This window comes from Pungitius pungitius, chromosome 3, assembly GCF_949316345.1.
Source record: "Pungitius pungitius chromosome 3, fPunPun2.1, whole genome shotgun sequence".
Classification (NCBI taxonomy): Eukaryota; Metazoa; Chordata; class Actinopteri; order Perciformes; family Gasterosteidae; genus Pungitius; species Pungitius pungitius.
In genome coordinates, this window is record NC_084902.1 from 1,688,104 (window position 1) to 1,711,599 (window position 23,496).

The 23,496-nt window shown below is 46.3% G+C and overlaps 1 protein-coding gene across 1 annotated transcript; it reads left to right on the forward strand.

Moving 5' to 3' along the window:
- The first annotated feature begins 505 nt into the window (after nucleotides 1-505).
- Nucleotides 506-22,733, forward strand: lrrc75a (leucine rich repeat containing 75A). Its single transcript, XM_037468762.2, has 5 exons — nucleotides 506-1,452; nucleotides 7,570-7,698; nucleotides 13,596-13,708; nucleotides 18,253-18,526; nucleotides 19,758-22,733. Exons 1-5 carry the CDS (start codon nucleotides 1,195-1,197, stop codon nucleotides 20,364-20,366), a joined length of 1,383 nt encoding a protein of 460 aa, XP_037324659.2. The 5' UTR covers nucleotides 506-1,194; the 3' UTR covers nucleotides 20,367-22,733.
- Nucleotides 22,734-23,496: the final 763 nt, after the last annotated feature.

The window sequence follows — 23,496 nt, forward strand, 5'->3', positions numbered from 1 at the left end:
AATGCTGACCAGTGTTCCTTTTATTGCACTACACGTTGATCAGGAGAAACTACATCATAGAGTAATTAAATTAAAGCCAAATCAAAGCATTTTAAATTACGTTTGGGAATGTACTCTTAAGAAAAACGCCTTTTTTTAAATTATTGACTAAATGACTTCAGGGCTTTTATAAAACCTTTTATACTTTAATAAAATGTTAGTTTAGTACAAATGTTAGTACAAAACCTCCCAAAATACGTGCGTCACAAGTTATATTGTAGCTATATTTTAATTGGGCATTTCACGACCAGCTATATGCCGATTTCACTAAAAGACATCACGTGACTATAGAGAGTACACCCTCATCTCAACAATACGTAAAACATTAAAGTAACGAGTAAAAAAACACGCAACCCCAAACTTCCCCTTCCATCACGTGCACTCGCTGCGCGCTCCCGCCGCTCAGTTGAACAGGAGGGGTTTTGGGATACATAATTCAGCCCCCCCCCCCCCCCACCCACACACACACACACGCACGCACACACGTTCCCTTCTCCGCCAGCCTGAGGGACACCGAGACGCTTCCTGCTCCGCCGGCGGATGGAGGCGCCTCCACCTTGGACGAGGACGAGGACGGATGCGGGTTTTCGTGTTTCCGCGTGAGGACGGACAGGACAGCGCGTGCGGGGAGGGGGGCTGTGGATACGTTTTCGGCTCGGTGGGGAGCGGTGATCTTACAGTAAACATGCCGCGCGGCACGCACCACCACCAGCACCACCTCCTCCACCTCCTCCTGTAGCGGATGCGTGAGGGACTACCGCAGCTGCGTGGAGGTGGAGCGGCATGCGGCGGAGTTGTGGCCGGGATGGGAGGCTGCGGACGGGCCGCTGCAGCCAGTAGCGCTGCTGCCTCCTGACTTTGTGCGTCCTGTGCGCGTGTTTTGTGTTGTTTTTTTGCAGCCATGCTGCACGCAGCTCCCTCGGATCTGTTCCCGACCTGAGCTGCACCGTCTGCAGGATTAACAAGTTCCCCCGGAACTGGAGCTTCATCCTCTGCATGTTTGTGTGATGATGATGATGATGATGAGCTTTCTTCACCAGCAGTTTGGGTCTGTTTTGCCTCATCATCAGCCACTGATCACACGCGGCTGGAGGGCGTGATTTCCTTGCACCGTCTTCTTCAAGCAGTTGGACGTCAACCAACCACCTCGACCCGATGGGGGCCAAGCAGACCAAGGGCCAGGAGGCCGGGGGGGCCAGCCCGCAGCACGGCTGGAGACGGACGCCCACCAAGGAGCGGGGCGACATCCTGGCCTCCCTCATGCTGAAGTCGGGGGACCGGGGGGGCCGCGGCGGGTCGTCCACGGCGCCGCCGCCGTACCAGCGCCGCATCGGCATGATCCAGGAGATGATGCTGATGGCCAAGCAGGGCAAGCAGGACGAGGCCACGGAGATGCTCAAGACTCTCCGACAGGTAGCAGCTCGGTGTGTGTGTGTGTGTGTGTGAAGCTCTCAGGGGTCAGAAGGTCACCACCAACAACCCTTTCCTCTGGTCATTTCTTTGTGTTCGCTGGTTGATGTCGTCACCGATGCACAGACGGACTCGGACTGTTGACGGATGACTTTAAGGAGGGGGGGGGGCACTTTGCCTTACTGTATGAGGAACTTTTGTTGTGTTGGTTCCCACGCCCCCTGAGGCCTAAAGCGGTAGTGCTTCCTCACACCAGGGTCCCTTCAGCAAACCTCTCGTTTTACTGCAGTGGGGTCTGACCCTGAGAACCAGAACCAGGACAGAGCCCGTCGGTACGTCCTGGGGTCCTGCCCCCCCCCCGGGGACCCACGCGGGGAAGAGAAGCCCGTGGCGCCGATGTTTCACCAGTTAAAAGTTCCTCTATTACTTTCTAGTTTAAATTAAAACATTTTGCCCGACGCTTTAACAAAAAATTGCAATCTGACATTTATTTTTTATTAGCAAATGATGCCGTTTGTCATTTGTTTTATTCAATAAGGTCAAACTTGTCACTTGGTTATTCTCACTTCACATCATTTTTCCAGAAGAACCAAAATATATTTATTTCACCAAAACGTTTAATTTGCATTTGCAAAATCCTGCTTATTAGAAGGTTGGTGCCCATGTTGGTTCTGCTCAGCTCTAGTGGCTGCGATGTCCAGCCTCTCTGTGTCAGACAGACGGGAATAAACCCTGCAGAGTGAATCTGGTGAGGCGCTGAGACACAAAGGAGCAGCCGGGAAATAAGAGACGCCACCGGTTGAAGTGAAGAACATGTGGAAGAAAAGGAGGAACGGAGCCATTATGCCAAGAGTTGAATGTAACACGTCGTTGTCACTGTGAGGAGAGCAGGAAGGGAGCTGTGAGCGCCTCCTCCCTGTGGACGGAACGCACACAATCCATACGTTTATCCCTCTATGACTCAGCCACAGGGAGCCGCGCCTCCCAACACACACACACACACACACTCTGCTTCACAGTTTACTGGTCAGGACCTCTAAGCTGCTTTTGTGTTCCAGTTTTCTTATTGTTTAAAATGTGTTAATCCTCAAATCATTGAAAGACGCAGTTCACCTCTTTTCATCCATCGCTGTTATCAGGCGTGTGTATGTGTGTGTGTGTGTGTGTGTGTGTGTGTGCGTGTGTGTCTGTGTGGGGGGGGGCTTCCATCCTTGACACTGCTCATGTCTCCAGAGGAGGAGGGTCACGGTCTCTGGTCCTGTCCGTGTTGGACATAAAGACAGGTTTAAAAACAATAACAAAGGACGGCCAATTATTCGCTTCGTCAATCAGCAGATTATTCAACATGTTGACATAATAAAGTCTCTGGGGTGTAAATCACCGCTTGCCGCTTTTCACTGTAGACTGAACGTCTGTGTTCACCGTTGGTTATTTGACCGATGCAAACACCCGTAGAGGCTGGTTGTCATGGTGACAACACACCCTAAAGTATCTACAGGCGGCCGGCGAGAGAGGAGAGTTAAACATTAAGGAGCTCCACCACGGTCACATGACATCATGTTAGACTATGAAGGAGCTCCACCACGGTGACATGACATCATGTTAGACTATGAAGGAGCTCCACCACGGTCACATGACATCATGTTAGACATGAAGGAGCTCCACCACGGTCACATGACATCATGTTAGACTATGAAGGAGCTCCACCACGGTCACATGACATCATGTTAGACATGAAGGAGCTCCACCACGGTCACATGACATCATGTTAGACTATGAAGGAGCTCCACCACGGTCACATGACATCATGTTAGACATGAAGGAGCTCCACCACGGTCACATGACATCATGTTAGACTATGAAGGAGCTCCACCACGGTCACATGACATCATGTTAGACTATGAAGGAGCTCCACCACGGTCACATAACATCATGTTAGACTATGAAGGAGCTCCACCACGGTCACATGACATCATGTTAGACATGAAGGAGCTCCACCACGGTCACATGACATCATGTTAGACTATGAAGGAGCTCCACCACGGTCACATGACATCATGTTAGACATGAAGGAGCTCCACCACGGTCACATGACATCATGTTAGACATGAAGGAGCTCCACCACGGTCACATGACATCATGTTAGACTATGAAGGAGCTCCACCACGGTCACATGACATCATGTTAGACATGAAGGAGCTCCACCACGGTCACATGACATCATGTTAGACATGAAGGAGCTCCACCACGGTCACATGACATCATGTTAGACTATAAAGGAGCTCCACCACGGTCACATGACATCATGTTAGACATGAAGGAGCTCCACCACGGTCACATGACATCATGTTAGACATGAAGGAGCTCCACCACGGTCACATGACATCATGTTAGACATGAAGGAGCTCCACCACGGTCACATGACATCATGTTAGACTATAAAGGAGCTCCACCACGGTCACATGACATCATGTTAGACATGAAGGAGCTCCACCACGGTCACATGACACCGTGTTAGACTATAAAGGAGCTCCACCACGGTCACATGACTTCATGTTAGACTATAAAGGAGCTCCACCACGGTCACATGACTTCATGTTAGACATGAAGGAGCTCCACCACGGTCACATGACATCATGTTAGACATGAAGGAGCTCCACCACGGTCACATGACTTCATGTTAGACATGAAGGAGCTCCACCACGGTCACATGACATCATGTTAGACATGAAGGAGCTCCACCACGGTCACATGACTTCATGTTAGACATGAAGGAGCTCCACCACGGTCACATGACTTCCCATCTGATCCACTAAGCTGAAGGAGGACGTTTAGTAATCTCATTTAGACTTTCTTATATCCGAGAAGTAAAATCTCAACCACAGACCTCGGAGGGAAGCGAGCCTTAAGTGAAAAATGTGGACTCATTTCTTATTCTACATCCCGTAGTTGCTCCTCGCATCCTTTTCCCGTCACAGCGCCGGATGCAAGAAGCGATAGTTTGGCCGTGAACTCTTTCCCTGCCGATAGCTCTGAGCAATGAAAGGTGTTTGTCTTCCATTCAAAGTGACATTCAGCGGCGCCTCGTGTGACACCAGCAGCTTGGATTCAAGTACCTGGAGAGCAGCTTCATCTGGCCTCAGTGTGACATATTCAGGCTTTTATTTGCAAACGGCCTCTCTCACTGCTCCTCCAATAACGGCATCTGCTGCCTGGAGATTTGTGGTGGACCACGAGCCTCTAACGGCACGTGGCGGGCTCCTCCTCAGGCGACTGGTTATTGCATTGTACACTTGCTGTTGGCTCAAAAGAAAGGAAAAGACTCCATCCAGTGGGTGAAGGGTGGAGGTCGAGCTCTTCCAACCTCTGGAGGTGATACTGGTTTTCAGGCCTGCTTGTCTTGAATCATTTAGAACAGAGAGGCGAAGACAATTACTGAGGATGAAGAAGAGGAGCAATAGACACTGCCGATGAAGGAGAGAGGCAGTGATTACAGAGACATTAGAGGACACTCCAGGAGAGAAAGGACGGAATGGGGAAATGACTCAGAAGAAGAAGAGCTTGTTAGCGGTTACCAGGCTCTCCTCCACGTTGCCCGGAAACCATGGCGATGGTGGCAGGGATAAGGGCTCGGAACAAATAGACATTGATTAATCAAGCTGGAGCTCTGTTAGGAGCTAACGATAGGCCATCGCCTTCATCACCGCCCGTCAATTTACCCCCCCCTGACCCCCCCGACCCCCTAAACCATGACCACCAGCGTCTGTGGAAAGCCCCCCGGGCGCCAAACGTGGCTTAGTGGGGTCATGATGTCATCTCGTATATCGTTGGGATCGATGCTGCTCGTCCTCTTATTGGTTCTTTTTGATCAATCCAGGAATAGACTGCTGCATAGAAAAAGTTCCAAACTCTTCATAACAGATTCTCATCTAATCAATGAGGTCATTGATATAATTAAAGCCCCCCCCCCCCCCCCCCCCCATGTTATAACCCATATTGCAGATATTTTCATTTTTGTATCATTATATGAATCACACCTGCATCCCCTCAAAATGTCACTCTGAGGAGAAGTGTAACAATAAGGAGCTGGGTTCCTTCATCTGTCGGGTCAGTGTGTGATCTTTAATGAAGGTCAAAACCACCTTCAGCTATACAGCTATACATATACATATATATACTGTATATTCTATGTATATATATTTACATACATATTTCTAATTTTGTTTTTGTCGCTGACAAGCACCAGTTAGTGGGTGCGATGCTTTCTAAAAAAAGAAACTCTCGTTGTTAACCCATGTATATATAAATGTGTGTGTGTGTGTGTGTACGTCTCTCCCATTAAGAGTTGTAGAAGTAGACGTTTCTATTTTTTCCTCCTGGTGAATATTTAATGAGAGTTAACAACAGAAGGCTCAATGAACAATAACCGCGTATTTCTTTCCTTTTTTAAAATGTTTCCTCCTCAGCGAACCACACATTGTCGACACTTTAGTTGTTGGTTTGTGAACCTTCTTTTGTTCAGATGAGAGAGAGAGGATTCACTTCTACGTATTTGCACAGTCATGTCATCACGAAACTGTATTTGACATTTTGGGGAAAAGGTTAATAAATATACATATATATGATAAAACGACTCTATGATCTGTTGTCAGAAAGACGTTTTGAAGAACCACAACCACTTGCTCGAAGGTGTGAATCCAACTGGAAACGATAGGACGTAACATACACCTGTTGTTGCACCCATCGCAGGTCGCTCCAATCTGCTGCTATTAATGGCGTTGTGTGTCTATGTGTACATGTGTGTGTCTATGTGTACATGTGTGTGTGTGTGTCATTCAGCCAAAGCGCCTCCTTCGCAAAACCATAGGCAGCATGGAAACCTGCAGTGAGTCATACCTATTTGTGGGAGAGAGAGCATCTGTCTCTCTCTCTCTCCCACCTCTGGCCTCGTTGCCACTTAACTGTCTGAAAACGTCGAACAAACACAGAAATACATCAGCAGACTCGATGCACACACCTCAGGGCAGAACATGCATTCACAGACACAAATCCAAACATTGGCGTGGAGTGAAAGGCAGAGGCTTTACGGCTTTACGCGTGATTGTGGCAGAGATTTACTCGAAGGCTGTCGTCCTCGGATATTTTTAATATGTAGGACCTTCGGAAACAAACAGAAGAAACATTGACACAAGTTGAATGCAGTTACTAAATTGTATATTGCATCTTTTGTATGAGTGCTAGTATTATATTTTTGATTGAACTGATAGCAATGGAGGGGCTTAATTGTTACAGCTTTTTTGACATTTTGTAGTAAACTTAATACATTTTCCACTATTTACTTTATGGTCTGTATGACTCTACATGGACCATAGTTTACTAAATGAACTTCATGCTGTATTGAAGAGGACTTGAAACTAGAGACTGAGACCATAAACTCATGTTTACAATGTTTACTGAGGGAATAAATCAAGAGAGAAGTAGAGTCATTTCCTCATAGACGTCTATGGGAGCAGAGGAGTCGCCCCCTGCTGGTCACTACACAGAAGTAGAGTCATTTCCTCATAGACGTCTATGGGAGCAGAGGAGTCGCCACAGAATGCAGCTTTAACACAGGCAGGACCACTGAATGAATATTGTGTCTGTACCTCCACAATCAAGCTATAGCTCCACTTGTATTTCTATGAATGTCAATATGTAATGAGCACATTACCCAGACTTTTACTGACCACATTCAAACCTTCTCATTTCCATTTTCCACTCTGCGTGAGCTCAAATTGTCAGGATGATCTTTATCTAATTGGGCGGATGCAATGAAATGAGCTTGTTCATACTACCAAGGGAGTTCATGACCTTTTCTTCTACTCCCACACTGAGGATAAATTAAAACCAAAAGTGGTCCTATGATGACTTAGGCCATGATGTCATGGCGTCACAGGGTCGTACAGGTGGGTATGTGTGTGCTTTTTAATGCCAGTTAAGTCGCAAATTCATATTTCTTTAGGATTTCAACATTAGATCATCATGTGAAGCTTCTTCCTTTAGGAGTGTGTTAATCAGGATGCAACAATTAAATATTTTAAAATGTAATGCAATAAGCAAAATATTTTCTGTGTATTGTAGGACCTGGGCATGGAGTCGACATCTCTGGATGACGTGTTGTACCGCTACGCCAGCTTCAGAAACCTGGTTGACCCCATCACGCATGACCTGATTATCAGCCTGGCGCGATACGTCCACTGCCCCAAGACGGTAGGACACAAGCACAAAGACACACGCACACATCTAAGTTACCTTGAAACACAGATTGTGCCGTTTACAGTTAACGGGTGTGCATGCTGTCACACGCACGCACGCATGCGCGCACACACACACACCGCCATGATTCATTTTGCTGCTGCTATCAGACGATCATTTTGTGTGACACTATTAGGTTACGGAAGTGCTGTAAGTGGTTGTGTTGCTGTGAGTGTGTGTCCTTGAGGGAAGCACGGTGCCTTTGAGTTTGTTCACGTTGTCCAGTATGTGACCGGGGGGGAGAGAGCCTGACAGCGGCCATGCTGGATGAATAATGTGGATGAATAATGTGTGAGGTATAAGGAGATGGGCACGACCATGTGCAACCATTGTGCAACGCTTAGCGCAGAAATGACAATGTTAGCTTTTTCAATGTTAGCTAAAGTAACTATTGTAATGTTGGTTTACGTTACCAATCATTTTAACTGCCCTATCATATTAGCTTAATTTGCTAATAATAGCCAACATAACCAATACATTTTATCTGACGCAATAGGTTTTAGCTAACTCAACCATTCATTCAGTCACTAAAAGAACACATTTCAGAAAACTAAACCTGTAATCTTAACCAATGATAGCTAAAATGACTAAATTTATCTTAAGTAAACTAACGTTATCTCACTAAACCAGTATTCTTAGTTAATATAATAAATGTTAACCAACGTTAATATTGTTAGCTTACGTAACCAATAATCTTGACTGACGTAATTGCTCTTAGCTCAGGTAACAAATTGACTTGAGGTAACTTTAAAGTGATGTCAAAGGTAACATTAATGAGACATTTGCTTAACGTGATGCTAACGTTACTAGTGTTAGCGTTAGCTTACGTAATGCTAACTGACGTAATTGATGTTAGCTGAGGTAACAAATTGACTTGAGGTAACTTTAAAGTGAAGTAAACAGGAACATTAATGAGACATTTAACGTTACGTTAACATGACACTAACGTTACTAGTGTTAGCTTACGAAACAAATTGACTTGAGGTAACTTTAAAGTGATGTCAAATTTAACATTAATGAGACATTTGCTAACGTTATTAGTGTTAGCATTAACTTACGTAATCTTAACTGACTAGCTAAGGTAACAAATTGACTTGAGGTAACTTTAAAGTGATATTAACAGTAACATTAATGAGACATTTGCTTAACGTGACACTAACGTTACTAGTGTTAGCGTTAGCTTACTTAATCTTAACTGATGTTAGCTGAGGTAACAAATTGACTTGTAACTTTAAAGCGATATTAACGGTAACGTTAATGTGACACTAACGCTGGACCTTCATGTTGCTGTTGCGATGACTGAATACAGGATTAATATCACAGGGCAACTGTTTAGATCTTCCTCCAGATATCTGTTTAATGAAGACATAACTGTTTTTATATTGAAAATTCTCACCTCAAGCTACACCCACAGAGGGATTTTTACAGCATCTGAATGATCAAATAAAACTGAGGGGAAACTAGATCCACATAAATCTCACTCGCTATGATTTTCTGAATAATAAAAAATGATTATCTGCAAATGTTCTATTCATTGAAAAAGGAACCAGATTGGTATTGCGGGGCTCTGAATGCACCGCGGGAGACTCTCCACACATGCTGCGACCACGGAGGAAATGGAGGAAAAGGTTTTTGTGTACAGTTCCTGATGAGAAGAGAAGAGCAGAGATGATAGAAACACCAGAGGGGGTGTTGTTATGTGCATAGAGAAGCAACGCGAGAGCAGTTCAGGAGGAGACGCTGTGAGGTGTTATTTCCTCCTCATTCGGCTCCTTCCTTCCTGTCTGACACGATTCATTGCTGTTCTGCTTTGCTTTTCCTCAACTTGTCATCACAGATATTTGCTTCACCTTCAAAAAGGTTATTTCAACATTAAAAAATGTCTCTTTCCAAATATTATATCAATATTTTCAGTTATGATTTTTTTTTAAAGTAAAAACATGTTTGGTGGATTTTTTTTTGTTGAAAAAAAGTTAAATTAAATTAGCTTGAATAAATGTTTTGAAAAAAAATTCAAAATATGTTAGGTCAAAAAAAAATTTTTTGATTGATTTTTAAAAAAGTCTAAATAGGTTGTTATTGTAACACAAAAAAACCTAATCAAATATTTGTAGAATATTTTCCGAAATCTAACTTTCCATCCAGAATGTCGTCAGAGACACAGAGCATTTAACTCGCTGTGACGTCTGCAGAGGAAACCTGTTCTTAGATGTTTCACATTCACCGAGCTCAGCTGCATTTTATTGTTTGTTGCTGTTGTTTTGACTGTTACAGTCTATTCTGTCTCTGTTGTTAATGTACTCGTGACCATCGGCGATATTCTCAGTGGGGGAATGCATGCGATGGCTTTAAAAGTTTAATGGTGGTGAGATTCTCTTGCTTCAGTACATCTCTCTGGAACTAGAGAATTTATTGATTGAACTGTTGCGCCATCACTGCCTGATTAAACTGTCTAATTAATACAAACAGAGCAAAGCTGCTGGCGGGTTAATAACGCTTAATAAAAGGACCGATGACCTCTTTAGTCCACAGACATGATTAAAAGATTCAGGTAGTTTTATTGGTGCATTAATAAAAACTTAATCATTCATTTAATTATCCAGAACCGTAAACAACTAACCAATAAATCTGAACAATTAATAATTTGCAAACCCAACGCAGCAGTTTACAATGGTATTGTTATACAATCATTGTAATTAAAAACATTTAAATAGTGGATATATTGATCTGAGCATAACGTACCATGTTGAGTTATTGGAATTAACCTTGTTTCTTAGTAATGTGTCGATACTGTGTGAAGAGACCAGTGTGTGACAGAGAATAAGATCTGTGGTTTGTAGAAACCACGGAAGGAATCCACTCCTGTTATTTATTGATCTTGTATTAATGCCCTTTGCCATATTTATGACTTTGTCGTCGGAAAAAAACAAGTCCAACAATGTCCACCACTTGAATCTTTCCGTTTCACTGGTCCTGCACCTGCTGTGACCTGTGTTAAGAGCCCCAGGACGCACATTTCAAAGAAAGGCAGGCTTAACTCACAGTTTGGGTGTCTTTCATTTTGCCTGATGTGGTGAAATACGCCCCAAAGCCAACTCAGAGCTAACATGCTAATCCTCGCTCCGCTGGCACAGTAGAAAGGTCCATTGATGGCGGCGTGACGTGAGCTAAGCAGGGCGACGCACAGAAAGCCGCTGGCCTCGTCCTCTCTCCTTCTTTTAGCTCTTTTCTTCCTCCCGTCTCTCACCGTCCCCTCGTGATTGCACTGCAGTATTTATGTCTGAATGGGTTTGACCTTGTTCTTACTGAGCAGTTATAACAGGTCGGATACCAGCCAATCGGCTCTGATCTACGGCGTCCGATTCTGAAGTGAAGGTCAGGTGTCTCTAGAGTGGTTTTAGGCTTTGGCCCCAGAGGTCGCGGTGGTGGATGAGACGTCGGTAGCAGTGAACGCGTCTCTCTTTCTAAGCTGAAAGACGACTGGCTTCAGCTTAGCGTTTAGTCTGCAGCTCGAGGGCGATAAAGCCAAATATAAAGCGCCTCCTTCTCAGTGAGCTGGCTGCCAGGTCTCCTTCCCTTTCACCTCCTGACCGCCGACCCGACAGCAGCGAGATGGAATTATCCGCACAACTCATCTGCAGAATGGAGGCACAGTTTGGCAGTAATTTACTGGAGCATGCACGGGGGGGTGCAAAGACAAACGGGACCGAAGCGATGGGCTCGAAGTTGTGCCAAAAAACTGCATCAGCAGGCGGGCCTGAGGGGGAAGGAGCCGAGACGAAAGCCGACAGATGAATAAGACAGAAGGGAGGTCATCGGCTCCCTGGAGACGGGAGAGATTCAAAGATGTGTTCTGTATCGATAATGCAACCAGAGAGTGAGGCGGCACAGCCGAGGGAGAAGGATTTAGAGAAGGAGAAGAAGAGATCGAAAGAGGATGAGAAGGAGACGAGGAGAGAGGGCGAGCGGGACGCTGTGAGCAGCCGCCGACCGTTTGCATCGACTCGTTCGCTTCAAGGCGTTTCGATTGGAGCCTTGTTGACGTGACGAGACTCTCTTCACTGGTACCAGACGCTCAGTCCCCGTCGCCACGGCGACAGACGTTTCCCATTTACGTCCAAACAATTGTAGATCGGTCCACACCATGTTCATCCACACTGAAGTGCAAACAGTCAGCCATTTAACGGAAGATGAACGTAAAACAGTAAAATATCTCTCTCTGATTTGCACAGAATAGTAATAAATGTAAAATAATAACGTCCCAGTTGGTAGAGCAGCGCAGCACTGACACATGATTTACAAAATAAACTAAACGCTTCCTCAACTTTTTTTTTCTCCTTTTTTGCAAAGTCCGACCCCACATTTACTCAAAATCCTCTTCACAGTTTCTATTAATATGACAAATGAGAGAGAAATTCGTTTAGCAGAACGTTCCACTCCGCTGCCCTGTGGCCATCAATTTATTCACTTTCACCAACGCAGGCTGCCAGAAAATGTAAAAAAAACTATAAAAAAACATTATATTATTCAGCTATTGCCCTGCAGCATTTTACAAAGCAAAAGGAATTGCGCACACACACACGCACACACACACACACACAGACACACACACACACACACAGACTAGAATGTGGTACCTCACAGTTAAAGGAAGTGGGTCTTTGTTGATTTCACTTCTTCCCTTTACCATCTGCCAGAGACATGAAGCTAGAAACCTGACTCACCTCCTGAATAAATTCATTTCAAGACACACACACACACACACACACACACAGACACACACACAGACACACACACACACACACACAGACACACACACACACACACACACACACACGCACACACACACACACAGACACACACACACAGACACACACACACACACACACACACACACACAGACACACACACACACACACACACAGACACACACACAGACACAGTATGGTCGGGGCATCAAGGCGGGTGATGAAAACTCAGCAGTGGTTTATTGTAACAGTCGTATTTCCACTCATATGCATTATCAAGTGTCTCATTAGAAAAGCCAGGGACGTAATGCAGGACCAAGTCCACCATATTTAAATTATCCTTATATTATATTTAAAATGTCCTCTTTGGACATCATCCGTCGTGCAGAGACTGTGGTCTGTAAAATGTACGTAAGAGGGAGGTTTATTTATTCTTTCATCTCTTTTCTAATTTATGTTTCAAATTTTTACTGGTATCTAGTCATTACTGCAGTTTTTTTTTTGTTGCTTTTTTAATTTCATTATTATTATTGTACGTTTATTTCTACTGTATTTTTTGCAAAAAAGAGGATGTCGTACGAGGGGCTTTTATTTGTAACCACAAGCTTCGAGTTGGACTTGGAGAAGGTTCATTGCCTGGAGGAAGGAGCCTGAGGAGGAAGGTTCCATCGAGGGAGTCGCACGCTTTTCCTCGTTTCACGACCCAATGGCTCAAAGTGGAGGCGACGTCGCTAATTGGGGGAAAACCAATCAACGCGCCGTGTGTGGCGTTCTGTTCCCCAGCGCCTGTGTGTGTGTGTGTGTGTGTGTTTGTCTACTCAAACACTCATTCTTTGCTCCAGTGGTTCTCAGATCTTTTAATAATGTCTTTGCCCCCCCCCCCACGTTTCTTCCGTAGATCACAGAAGTTGACTCAAAAATTCAATTTTCTCCCCTGAATGCGATGTTATTCTCAGTGAAAAACCAGGTTGTTTTATCTTGTAAGTTTCTGAGAGACACGTGACTCAAATGTCGTTTCTGCATAGAGGTTTTAATATTCCTCTCAGAGAAGATCCCAGTGGGTCTCTAATGGATGTTCTCGTGTGGGCGGTGTGTGTCCACCAGGAGGGCGACTCTCTGGGGGCGATGGAGAAGGTGTGTCGCCAGCTGACGTATCATCTGAGCCCCCACTCTCAGTGGAGGAGACAAGGTCTCCTGAAGAGGAAGCCTCAGGCCTGGTGAGTGAGTCCCACCTTGATGTCTCTCTGTGCCTTTTCATCCCTCTCTCGCTCAAACGGTCCCCGGGTTTTATTTTATTTTTATTTGACACTAGTTTGTGGTTCAGTGGGACTTTCATTCGCTCAAAGCCATGCGTGTTCTCCTGGTGAGGCTGGAAGCTCTCTTCCTCTTCTCGCCTGCCTCACTTTGAAGGTTTTTTAATTTATAAAATAATAAACACTGTTCTAAAAGTCCTCCAAATGTAACACAGAAGCGTTTACTTATATGTCCACTTGAAATGTGTGCGTAAAAAAACGTTGCAATATAACCTTTTATTACTATTTTGTAATACTAATAAGCAGAATGTGACTTTTTTTTATTGTTAATTGTTTTTTAATGCCACACACACACATCCACACACACACATCTCCGCTGGATGAAGGTCATCCTCTGACCATGTTAGGCCTGATGATGAGGTAGAGACGCCGTGTACGTCTCTGGTAGACCCCGCCCTGTCAATCGTCCAGTAGCCCCGCCCCACAGCCTCCGCTCCTTCATGGTCGGTTTGCCTCAAATGGACCATAGTTTTTGGTTTGTGATCTATTCAACAAAAGCGGTTGTGAATCGTGAAAGAACAAAGCGGCATTGACAAGGCTGAACAACTGCTCCTTTCACCCCCCCCCCCTCCCCCTCCCACACACCCACCAGGGTCTGAGACCCCTGCAGAGAAAACTGTGAGGTAAACAATGTGACAGCAGATATTCTCGTGGGAGTTACTTTTAGCAACGTCTCTCCCCAGGAAGGAAGCAGCTTTCATTTGCTGGAAAGAATTCTCAAATATCACAACGTTTAAAGAACGGATCCTACGATGTCTCGCGAAAAGTGTCGTGATCCTGACGTGGTCTGAGGACTGATGTTGTTGCCGCCTGCCGATTGGCCGGCTGACGAAGCTGCTTGAGCGGAATCATTGGCAGCCTCCCAGCTGGGCTCTATTCGGTCTAGACTGGATGTCTGCTCTGCCGGGGGGGGGCTTGAAAATTAACATTTGCATTTTGTCAGGGAAGGATGTGAAGAATCAGTGGCTTGTTAAAGCGAGTGTTGGGTTCTCGATGTGAAGCGTCTGACAGCTGAAACGCTGGCATTGGGAATGTTACATTGCTGGGTTACAATCTACTGCAGGAAGTCATTTCTTGGCGCTTTGCTGCCACCTCTCACGAGAATGTCTTTGCATACCGATCGGCTCATTGAGAGGGAAGTTCAGAATTAAATGTTGATGAAGCACCTGATGCAGAGCAACTAAAACAGCTTGACTGAGCGGAAGTTACTGTCTTCGTCTTATTCCGTCCATTTGATAGGGTTTGAACTCCAGATGGGAGTGATCCAGGACTGAAGCTTCTGGAAGTGTATTGAAGCTGTGTAGTGACCAGCAGGGGGCGACTCCTCTGCTCCCATAGACGTCTATGAGGAAATGACTCTACTTCTGTGTAGTGACCAGCAGGGGGCGACTCCTCTGCTCCCATAGACGTCTATGAGGAAATGACTCTACTTCTGTGTAGTGACCAGCAGGGGGCGACTCCTCTGCTCCCATAGACGTCTATGAGGAAATGACTCTACTTCTGTGTAGTGACCAGCAGGGGGCGACTCCTCTGCTCCCATAGACGTCTATGAGGAAATGACTCTACTTCTGTGTAGTGACCAGCAGGGGGCGACTCCTCTGCTCCCATAGACGTCTATGAGGAAACGACTCTACTTCTGTGTAGTGACCAGCAGGGGGCGACTCCTCTGCTCCCATAGACGTCTATGAGGAAATGACTCTACTTCTGTGTAGTGACCAGCAGGGGGCGACTCCTCTGCTCCCATAGACGTCTATGAGGAAATGACTCTACTTCTCTCTTGATTTATTCCCTCAGTAAACATTGTAAACATGAGTTTATGGTCTCAGTCTCTAGTTTCAAGTCTTCTTCAATGCAGCATGATGTTCATCGTCAGATTCGAGCACCTTTGAACTACACATACCTTCAGCTGTGGAACCGGTTTCTTTTATCCCCAGGTAGGCCTTCACATCTCCAAAGGGTTTGTTCAATAAACCATGAACATTTATTAGTCGTAATAGAGTCACAGCTTTTATTAAGATTTCCTGGCTTTAAGATGACATTAACAGTAACGTTTTAGGTCCTGACCTTTATGTTTTTTGAGGAAAAACAACAAACAAGATTTTACTGCCTCAAGGATATGCAAAACTAAAAAGCTTTTTTTTTAAATCGTCCTTCACAAAAGCTCCTGCTTTCCTTTTGTCTTCCTCCATTTTAACAGCTCCACTCGATTTGGCGTTTTAATACGACGCCCTGCTGCTTCCCCGGAGTCACCGCGCACGATAAGAGGGACTTTTCCATTTATTTCAGTCCTATTCATTCATCGATGGTTCAAATATTGAGGCGGCTCGTCGCAGACTGAGATTAATCTGATGGCTTTAAAAGTCTCTTTTGTCTTTGTCTCTGTGTCCCTGGACTCGTCCTCTGAATCCTTCCTCTCTCTCTTTGTAGAGGCTTCGACCATAGAACAGCAAAACATTGGATCTAAAAATACACTCCAGGTCGATGCACTTTTTTTTGTTGCTAGACCTGAACGATCGTCTCTCGCAGGGCGTGAAGGAGAAAAGAAAAGGCCGGATGTTGAACTTGTGTTGGAGCCCACGCCGCCCCAAAGTCGAGTAACGTGTTGTGTCAAACCATGAATATTCAAACGTGACCTTCAGCTGTGGGACCCGGGTCGCCGGCTTTAAATGCACCACATTGTGACCAGTGACCCCCTGCGGCGTTACACCACCCGCGGCCGTGGAGGGTGGTGGCACGAGGAGGTGCTCTGTTCCTCTCGTTTAGTGATCTATCAGGAGCAGAAACATCTTCAACCTTTCGTCAAGAGTTATAATTTCAGTGAATACATAATAATTACATGATGTTTTTACCCAAACTAGTTGAGTAGTTTGGTTGCAGCGTCATCTTAGGTTCTAGTTTTCAGAGAGGATTTTGTGGTTTGGGTTTGAAACCAGAACGTTTCTTTTAGCCCGGTGTCTCTCTGCTTCATACGACGTGTGTGGACTCATTAAAGGTGAAAACCTCTCATTGTGCACTGGTTCTGGTTCCCCCGGTTCTCCCCCTCCTGCTGAGGAGAACAAGGAGGAGGAGGAGGAAGAGGAGCTGCTGCTGGGAGCAGATTTCTAACCTCCTCCTCTCCGGTGGAAGGTGCCTTAATCAACGACATGCTGGAGTCTGCATTAAAGCATCATTTACTCCCACTGGAGTCCCTAAAGGTGACCTTGTGCCCCCCCCCTCACAGAGCACGAGACAAAAACACAGATATTCTTCTAATTAAATGTAAAAAAGAGCCCTCTGTGTAATCCCCCGCCCCCTCCCTCCCATCAACACGCACCTCATCTGGGCTCAACTCGTGCGTCAGGAACCCAGTGGGCGGCTTCTCGTCGCTTAGAGACGGACAGGAGACGTCTCCGTCTGTCTCCGTCTGTCTCCGTCTGGACGGAGCAGCGGTGGAGGGGAAGAGCTGAGACTGATATGTGACTGCGGCAGAGGAGGAGGAGGAGCTTATGAGTCACAGGGTCGTAGGTCACGAGAGTGGTATTTGGAGCTACACATCGAACCACCGGAGCCGAGTCAGGAGAACGACTTCATTGTGGTTTTGAGTCCAGAACAAAACGTGTTAAAATCCAATCAAAGGTTTTAACGATTAAATGAAGGCCAAATCACTGTGAAAGGTTTGACAAATCTTCATTTGAATAAATATTTATTTTTCAACCAAATGTAATTTGCTTACAGCGTTTTTAAGTTGTAGTGGCAGATTATGAGTCATACTTTTGGACTTAATACTTCTTGTATTACTTCCACTGTACTAATCCGATGTCAGAGAACCTTCCAGGAACCAAGGTTCCACTTTGATGTGGAATAAAAACATAATGTCTTAGAAATAGTTTTAGGCTTAGTGCTTCTTGGACTATTTGTACAATAACCACTATTTGACATGAGGCCTCCCACGGCGGGTCCAAACAGAGAGTCATGTGACCTGTGGTCAGCACGGGGAGGGCAGGGGGGGGGAGCGTGGGATTCTGGTCCCAAGCCAAATACCAAATCCCGGCCGCTGCAGAAGGATCAAACCTCTGTGTGTTGTTTCAGTCCATTTAACCACTGGGGGGGGGGGCGAAATGAGATGACCTCTTTTCTTTCTCCACAAACTAGATCAGGACTCGATCCCTTAATTCTCTCAAATCCAGACGCCCCACTGGGTTTTATTTCTCGCTCGTTTGGTGGAATCAACGTGAATCAGTGATCACGAACAGGGATGTTTGTTGAAGTCATTCGCACGGATGGATCGTTATTTATGTAAAGTGAAAAATACTGAAATGCATTTCAGTGCCGTTATTATTTTTACCCAAAGCATCTTTTCCTGAAGCTTCTTTATTAAACCTCACTAAGAATTTAAAAACTCTTCCTTCATCTGAGAAATGCATCTTGGGGGTTTCTCAGGCTCTTTCCTCGCTTGTGTGTGTCTCCAGCCTGAAGGCGGTGCTGTCGTCGCCCCTCTCCAGCGGCGCCCTGGACCTGTCCGGCATCCCGCTGGCGCCCCGGGACGCGGAGCGCCTGTGCGCTCACCTGAGGCGCCACGCCCCGGCCGTGGTCAGCCTGGAGCTGGGCTTCAGCGAGCTGACAGACGAGGCCTTCCTGCTGCTGCTGCCTACGCTGGCCGCCCTGCCGCACCTGGAGACGCTGGCGCTGAACGGGAACCGGCTGACCCGGGCCGTCCTGAAGGAGCTGACCGACGCCCTGAAGGTCGGCTGAATTCTCACACGTGTGTTTCGTGTGTTCCCGAAACAGGATTATCGACGTGAGCGGGATCTAAACCTCTAACTGTAAAACCAGGAAGTAAAAAAATAACCAAAATAATTTATTCTGAAGGCCGGCCGAGTAGGCCTTGGTAGCCAATCAGAGTCAGGTTAAGGCGGTTCTTCATAGCCAATCAGTAAGGTTAGGGCGGTTCTTCATAGCCAATCAGTAAGGTTAGGGCGGTTCTTCATAGACAATCAGAGTCAGAATAGGGCGGGTCTTTATAGCTAATCAGAGTAGGGCGGGTTTTCATAGCCAATCAGTAAGGTTAGGGCGGTTCTTCATAGCCCATCAGAGTCAGGATAGGGCGGTTCTTCATAGCCAATCAGATTCAGAGTAGGGCGGGTCTCCATAGCCAATCAGAATCAGAGTAGGGCGGGTCTCCATAGCTAATCATCAGGTTAGGGCGGTTCTTTATAGCCAATGAGAATCAGAGTAGGGCGGGTCTCCATAGCCAATCAGTCATGTTAGGGTGGTTCTTCATAGCCAATCAGAGTAGGGTGGGTCTCCATAGCCAATCAGAGTCAGAGTAGGGGGGGTCTTCATAGCCAATCGGAATCAGAGTAGGGCGGGTCTCCATAGCTAATCATCAGGTTAGGGCGGTTCTTTATAGCCAATAAGAATCAGATTAGGGCGGGTCTCCATAGCCAATCAGTCATGTTAGGGTGGTTCTTTATAGCCAATCAGAATCAGAGTAGGGCAGGTTTTAAAAGCCAATCAGAGTCAGGTTAGGGCGGTTCTTCATAGCCAATCCGATTCAGAGTAGGGTGGGTCTTCATAGCCAATCAGAGTAGGGCGGGTCTCCATAGCCAATCAGAGTCACAGAAGGGCGGGTCTCCATAGCCAATCAGTCAGGTTAGGGCGGTTCTCCATAGCCAATTAGAGTCAGAGTAGGGCGGGTCTTCATAGCCAATCAGAATCAGAGTAGGGCGGGTCTCCATAGCCAATCAGTCATGTTAGGGTGGTTCTTTATAGCCAATCAGAATCAGAGTAGGGCAGGTTTTAAAAGCCAATCAGAGTCAGGTAAAGGTGTGTCTTCATAGCCAATCAGAGTCAGAGTAGGGTGGGATTTTGATTTCACTGATTTCATTAAGAGGACCACGGTAACTTTTACTTCAGAGAAGAGGCTACATTGGTTGATGTTTCCTATAAAGCATCTTTTTGTTTCCCTCCCCAGGACCCGAGGACCTTCCCCAGCGTGACGTGGATCGACCTGGGCAACAACGTGGACATTTTCTCCCTGCCGCAGCCCTTCCTGGTCAGCCTGAGGAAGCGCTGCCCCAAGCAGGGGAACCTGCCCACCATCCTGGAGTTTGGAGAGAGTCAGGTCAGTGACCCCCCCGAGAGGCCGAGGGGCCTCGGGGGGGAGGAGGAGGAGACGGACGACGCCAACCGGACGGAGAGCATGGGCGAGCTGCGGTCGGAGGTGGAGGAGGAGCTAGACGGGGAGCTGGAGATCGAGGAGATGATGGAGGAGCTGCTGGACTTTGACAGGGAGGCGCAAGGGAAGGACGACGAGGACGAGAGCATGTGGACGCTCGGCGAGCAAAGAAAGGAGTGGGGGAGGAGGGGTCGTAGGGGGGAGGAGGAGGAGGAGGAGGAGGAAGAGCGGACGGAGAAGGAGGCGAGGCGGCCGGGCGGGAGGGCGGTGATTGCCGACAATGACTCCTCCCATCTGTCCTGCTCCAGCCAATCGCAGCACTCCTCCGGGGCCGCGGAGCCAATGAGAGCGGAGGAGGCCGACGACTCGGAGGAGGCGACGGACCGTTCGGGTCACCTGACCTGACCGCCGCTCCTCCCTGCGCCGGACAAGGCGTTGGGATGCTGATGCCGTGACACGAGAGGAGAGGGGACGCCCGACGGGACGTCCCGCGTGTCTCTAAAAAGACGAGGACGCTAACGCTAGAATAGAGCGGCTTCATCGCGCGAGGCTTTTTCATGTATAGAATCTTTATTCAGGTCCTGTTCCTCCTGGTAACCATGGTGATACCTACATGTGCCTGTGACACGTCCCGTCTTGTTGAAATGGGAGAAAACAGAGCTTTTTCTGGTGATCTGGGTGTTTTTCCTCCCACGTGGGTCGGATGGAGCAGAAGACGGGAATCAAAGAGGCGAGCGCTTGGGTGGGAAACCCCGTGGTTCATGAGAGTAACAAAGAAGAAGAGAAGAAATCACACGTCAGCTGAAACCAAAAGAGAAAAAAAGGATGACAGCAGTAAGAAAGTGGACGAGATTGTTTTAATCCCAAAAGAAAGTGCCGATTAGTCGCCTTTTCCCTTATAATCATGTTTCACTTGTGCTCACGTGTTTATATATTAACTACCCTCAGTATGTAGCCCCCCCCGGCCTGTGCTTTAGCTTCACCTGCGTCACTTATAGTCGCTTATAGTCCAACGCAAAGCTTTAACAAACAAAGGGTATGTTTGGATGGACAGTACGTGTATCATGCATCATGGTTTTTATCCGCGCGGGTGAAAGACGTTTCGATGAAAGATGATCTATTTAAAGATGAAAGACACACGAGAAGCAAGGTGTTATTTTTGTAGTGTGGGAGTAGTTCAAACTATATGGGGGGTTTATGTTTTTAAATGTTGGGGGAAACGTGAAGCAGGCTCCTCATGTGTGATATTATAACTATTCTAATAAAGAGTTTATTGGAACGGACACACGGAATGTTGAAGGAGGTTCAAAATGAATGAATTTATTTGTACGTTTGCCCCAGACAGCTGCAAACATGTATTCCCCTTTGGAGCTGTGAGGCATGTTAAACATTATAAAATGAAGGCCTTTGATATCTTGCAGCTGATTTCCATCAAAGTGTCCCTTTAAGTTGCTCATTTGGGGGGAATCCAACCAACCGACGCTGCGCCAGGTTTCCCTCTCAGCTCCGTTCACCGGTGATCTGAATAGAAGCATCTACGTTAAACGAGGAATCTGACACCAAGAAGTGGAGTGAGGCGAGGTCATCCGGGGTCACCTGCAGAGCATTCGAACGCAGCGAAAGGCTCCTCAAACTCAAAGGGAAGGTCTGAATGAGCGTCAACTCAAATCTGTACTTATTTGGACTTGATCGGAGGCCGTTTGCATTTATCTGAGCCACTATTGCTCGATGATCTCAGTAGTCCAACCATGAATGAAGTATTAAGATCACCTTTTAGAGCTTTACACTAAAGAAAAAGTAATAGTTGTTTCATATTATACTACATTTCTGCCAATAGATTCCTCTAAATGCTTCACGCTGGCCCTTTAAGACGTACTTCAGCAGTTTGTTATGTGTGTTATAACACGTCTTCACTCATCACCCTGAACGCCACGTGGCTTTTCTGTGATGGAAGGACGACGCATCGATTGCTGTCTTCTTTAAACTAAATCTCGTATCGCATCTTCATGGAATTATTTATTTTCTTTAGACAACAACTGTAAGGAGGTGGTTTTAAAATATATATTTAAAAACATAAAAAAATTAAACTGCTCTTTGTTTAATCCCTAAAAATGTAAATAGTGCTTCGATGTAGACTAAGCTGAAGGTCGCCGACCCCTTTGAGCTGTAACCCGTCACAGGACTCCTGACCTGGACGTCACGGCCTCGTGTTCGCGCTCGCAGTGCACTCGTCTGCTTTGATGTTAAGGTCACGCTGCAAAGGTCAAGCTGAGAGATCACAGCTGGGATTCCATCAACACAGATTCTGTCTCTTTTAATTCGGAACCTTTGATACGAAAGATTCTGTGCAGTTTGATCTTAAACTGGTTGGAGGCCGATAACGTGGAGCGATGCTGCCCTTTGATCTTGTTGCTCTGCTAGGCCCCTCCCCTCTTTGGATACCGTTGCTAAGCGCCTGTGTCAACATGGCAGCTTCAACAATATCAGTGCTATTCTAAAAAGGGTCGTTCTCGGAATAGTACGGAAAGGGCAACATTATATAGTTGAGAAAAACATGGCCGACGCCATCTTGGATTTATTCCCTCAGTAAACCTGTTAAACAGGAGTTCATACTTTAAAGCTTTGGTTTCAAGTCCTCGTCCATCTCTTATATAAAGTCGATGTCAATCACAGTAAGCCCCGCCCTAAAGCATCCCCCGCTTTATGGTCTGTTTGACTCTAAATGGACCATCTTCTATGGGAGCAGAGGAGTCGCCCCCTGCTGGTCACTACACAGAAGTAGAATTATTTCCTCATAGACGTCTATGGGAGCAGAGGAGTCGCCCCCTGCTGGTCACTACACAGAAGTAGAGTCATTTCCTCATAGACATCTATGGGAGCAGAGGAGTCGCCCCCTGCTGGTCACTACACAGAAGTAGAGTCATTTCCTCATAGACGTCTATGGGAGCAGAGGAGTCGCCCCCTGCTGGTCACTACACAGAAGTAGAGTCATTTCCTCATAGACGTCTATGGGAGCAGAGGAGTCGCCCCCTGCTGGTCACTACACAGAAGTAGAGTCATTTCCTCATAGACGTCTATGGGAGCAGAGGAGTCGCCCCCTGCTGGTCACTACACAGAATGCATGTTTAAGAGAACAAGCATTGTCCACTTTGACTTCACTTTTCAGAACCGGTTGCATGAAGCATATTCATGGTTTCTAACAAAGCATTGGACAGTGAGAATTGAGGGGCTTGTTTTGAAGGACTAGTGCTTTCATACAATACAGTAAAAGATGACGTGACAATTGTGTTTAGCTTGATTTCATAGAACAGGAGGACCTATTAAAACTAAATGTGAAGATGTTTGTGTTGCTGAAAGACTTTGCTCATATGACCAAAAAAAGAAAAAACACTGTAATGTGAATCTGAAGGAATGAAGTGTGGCCTTGGGCCTTTTCTGTTGTCAACATATATTTCTAAATCGACAGTGTATCTGCTGTATTATTCTCCTGTGTGTCTACCTTTAGACCCGTCGGCTCTCTCTCGTTTCAGTGCCA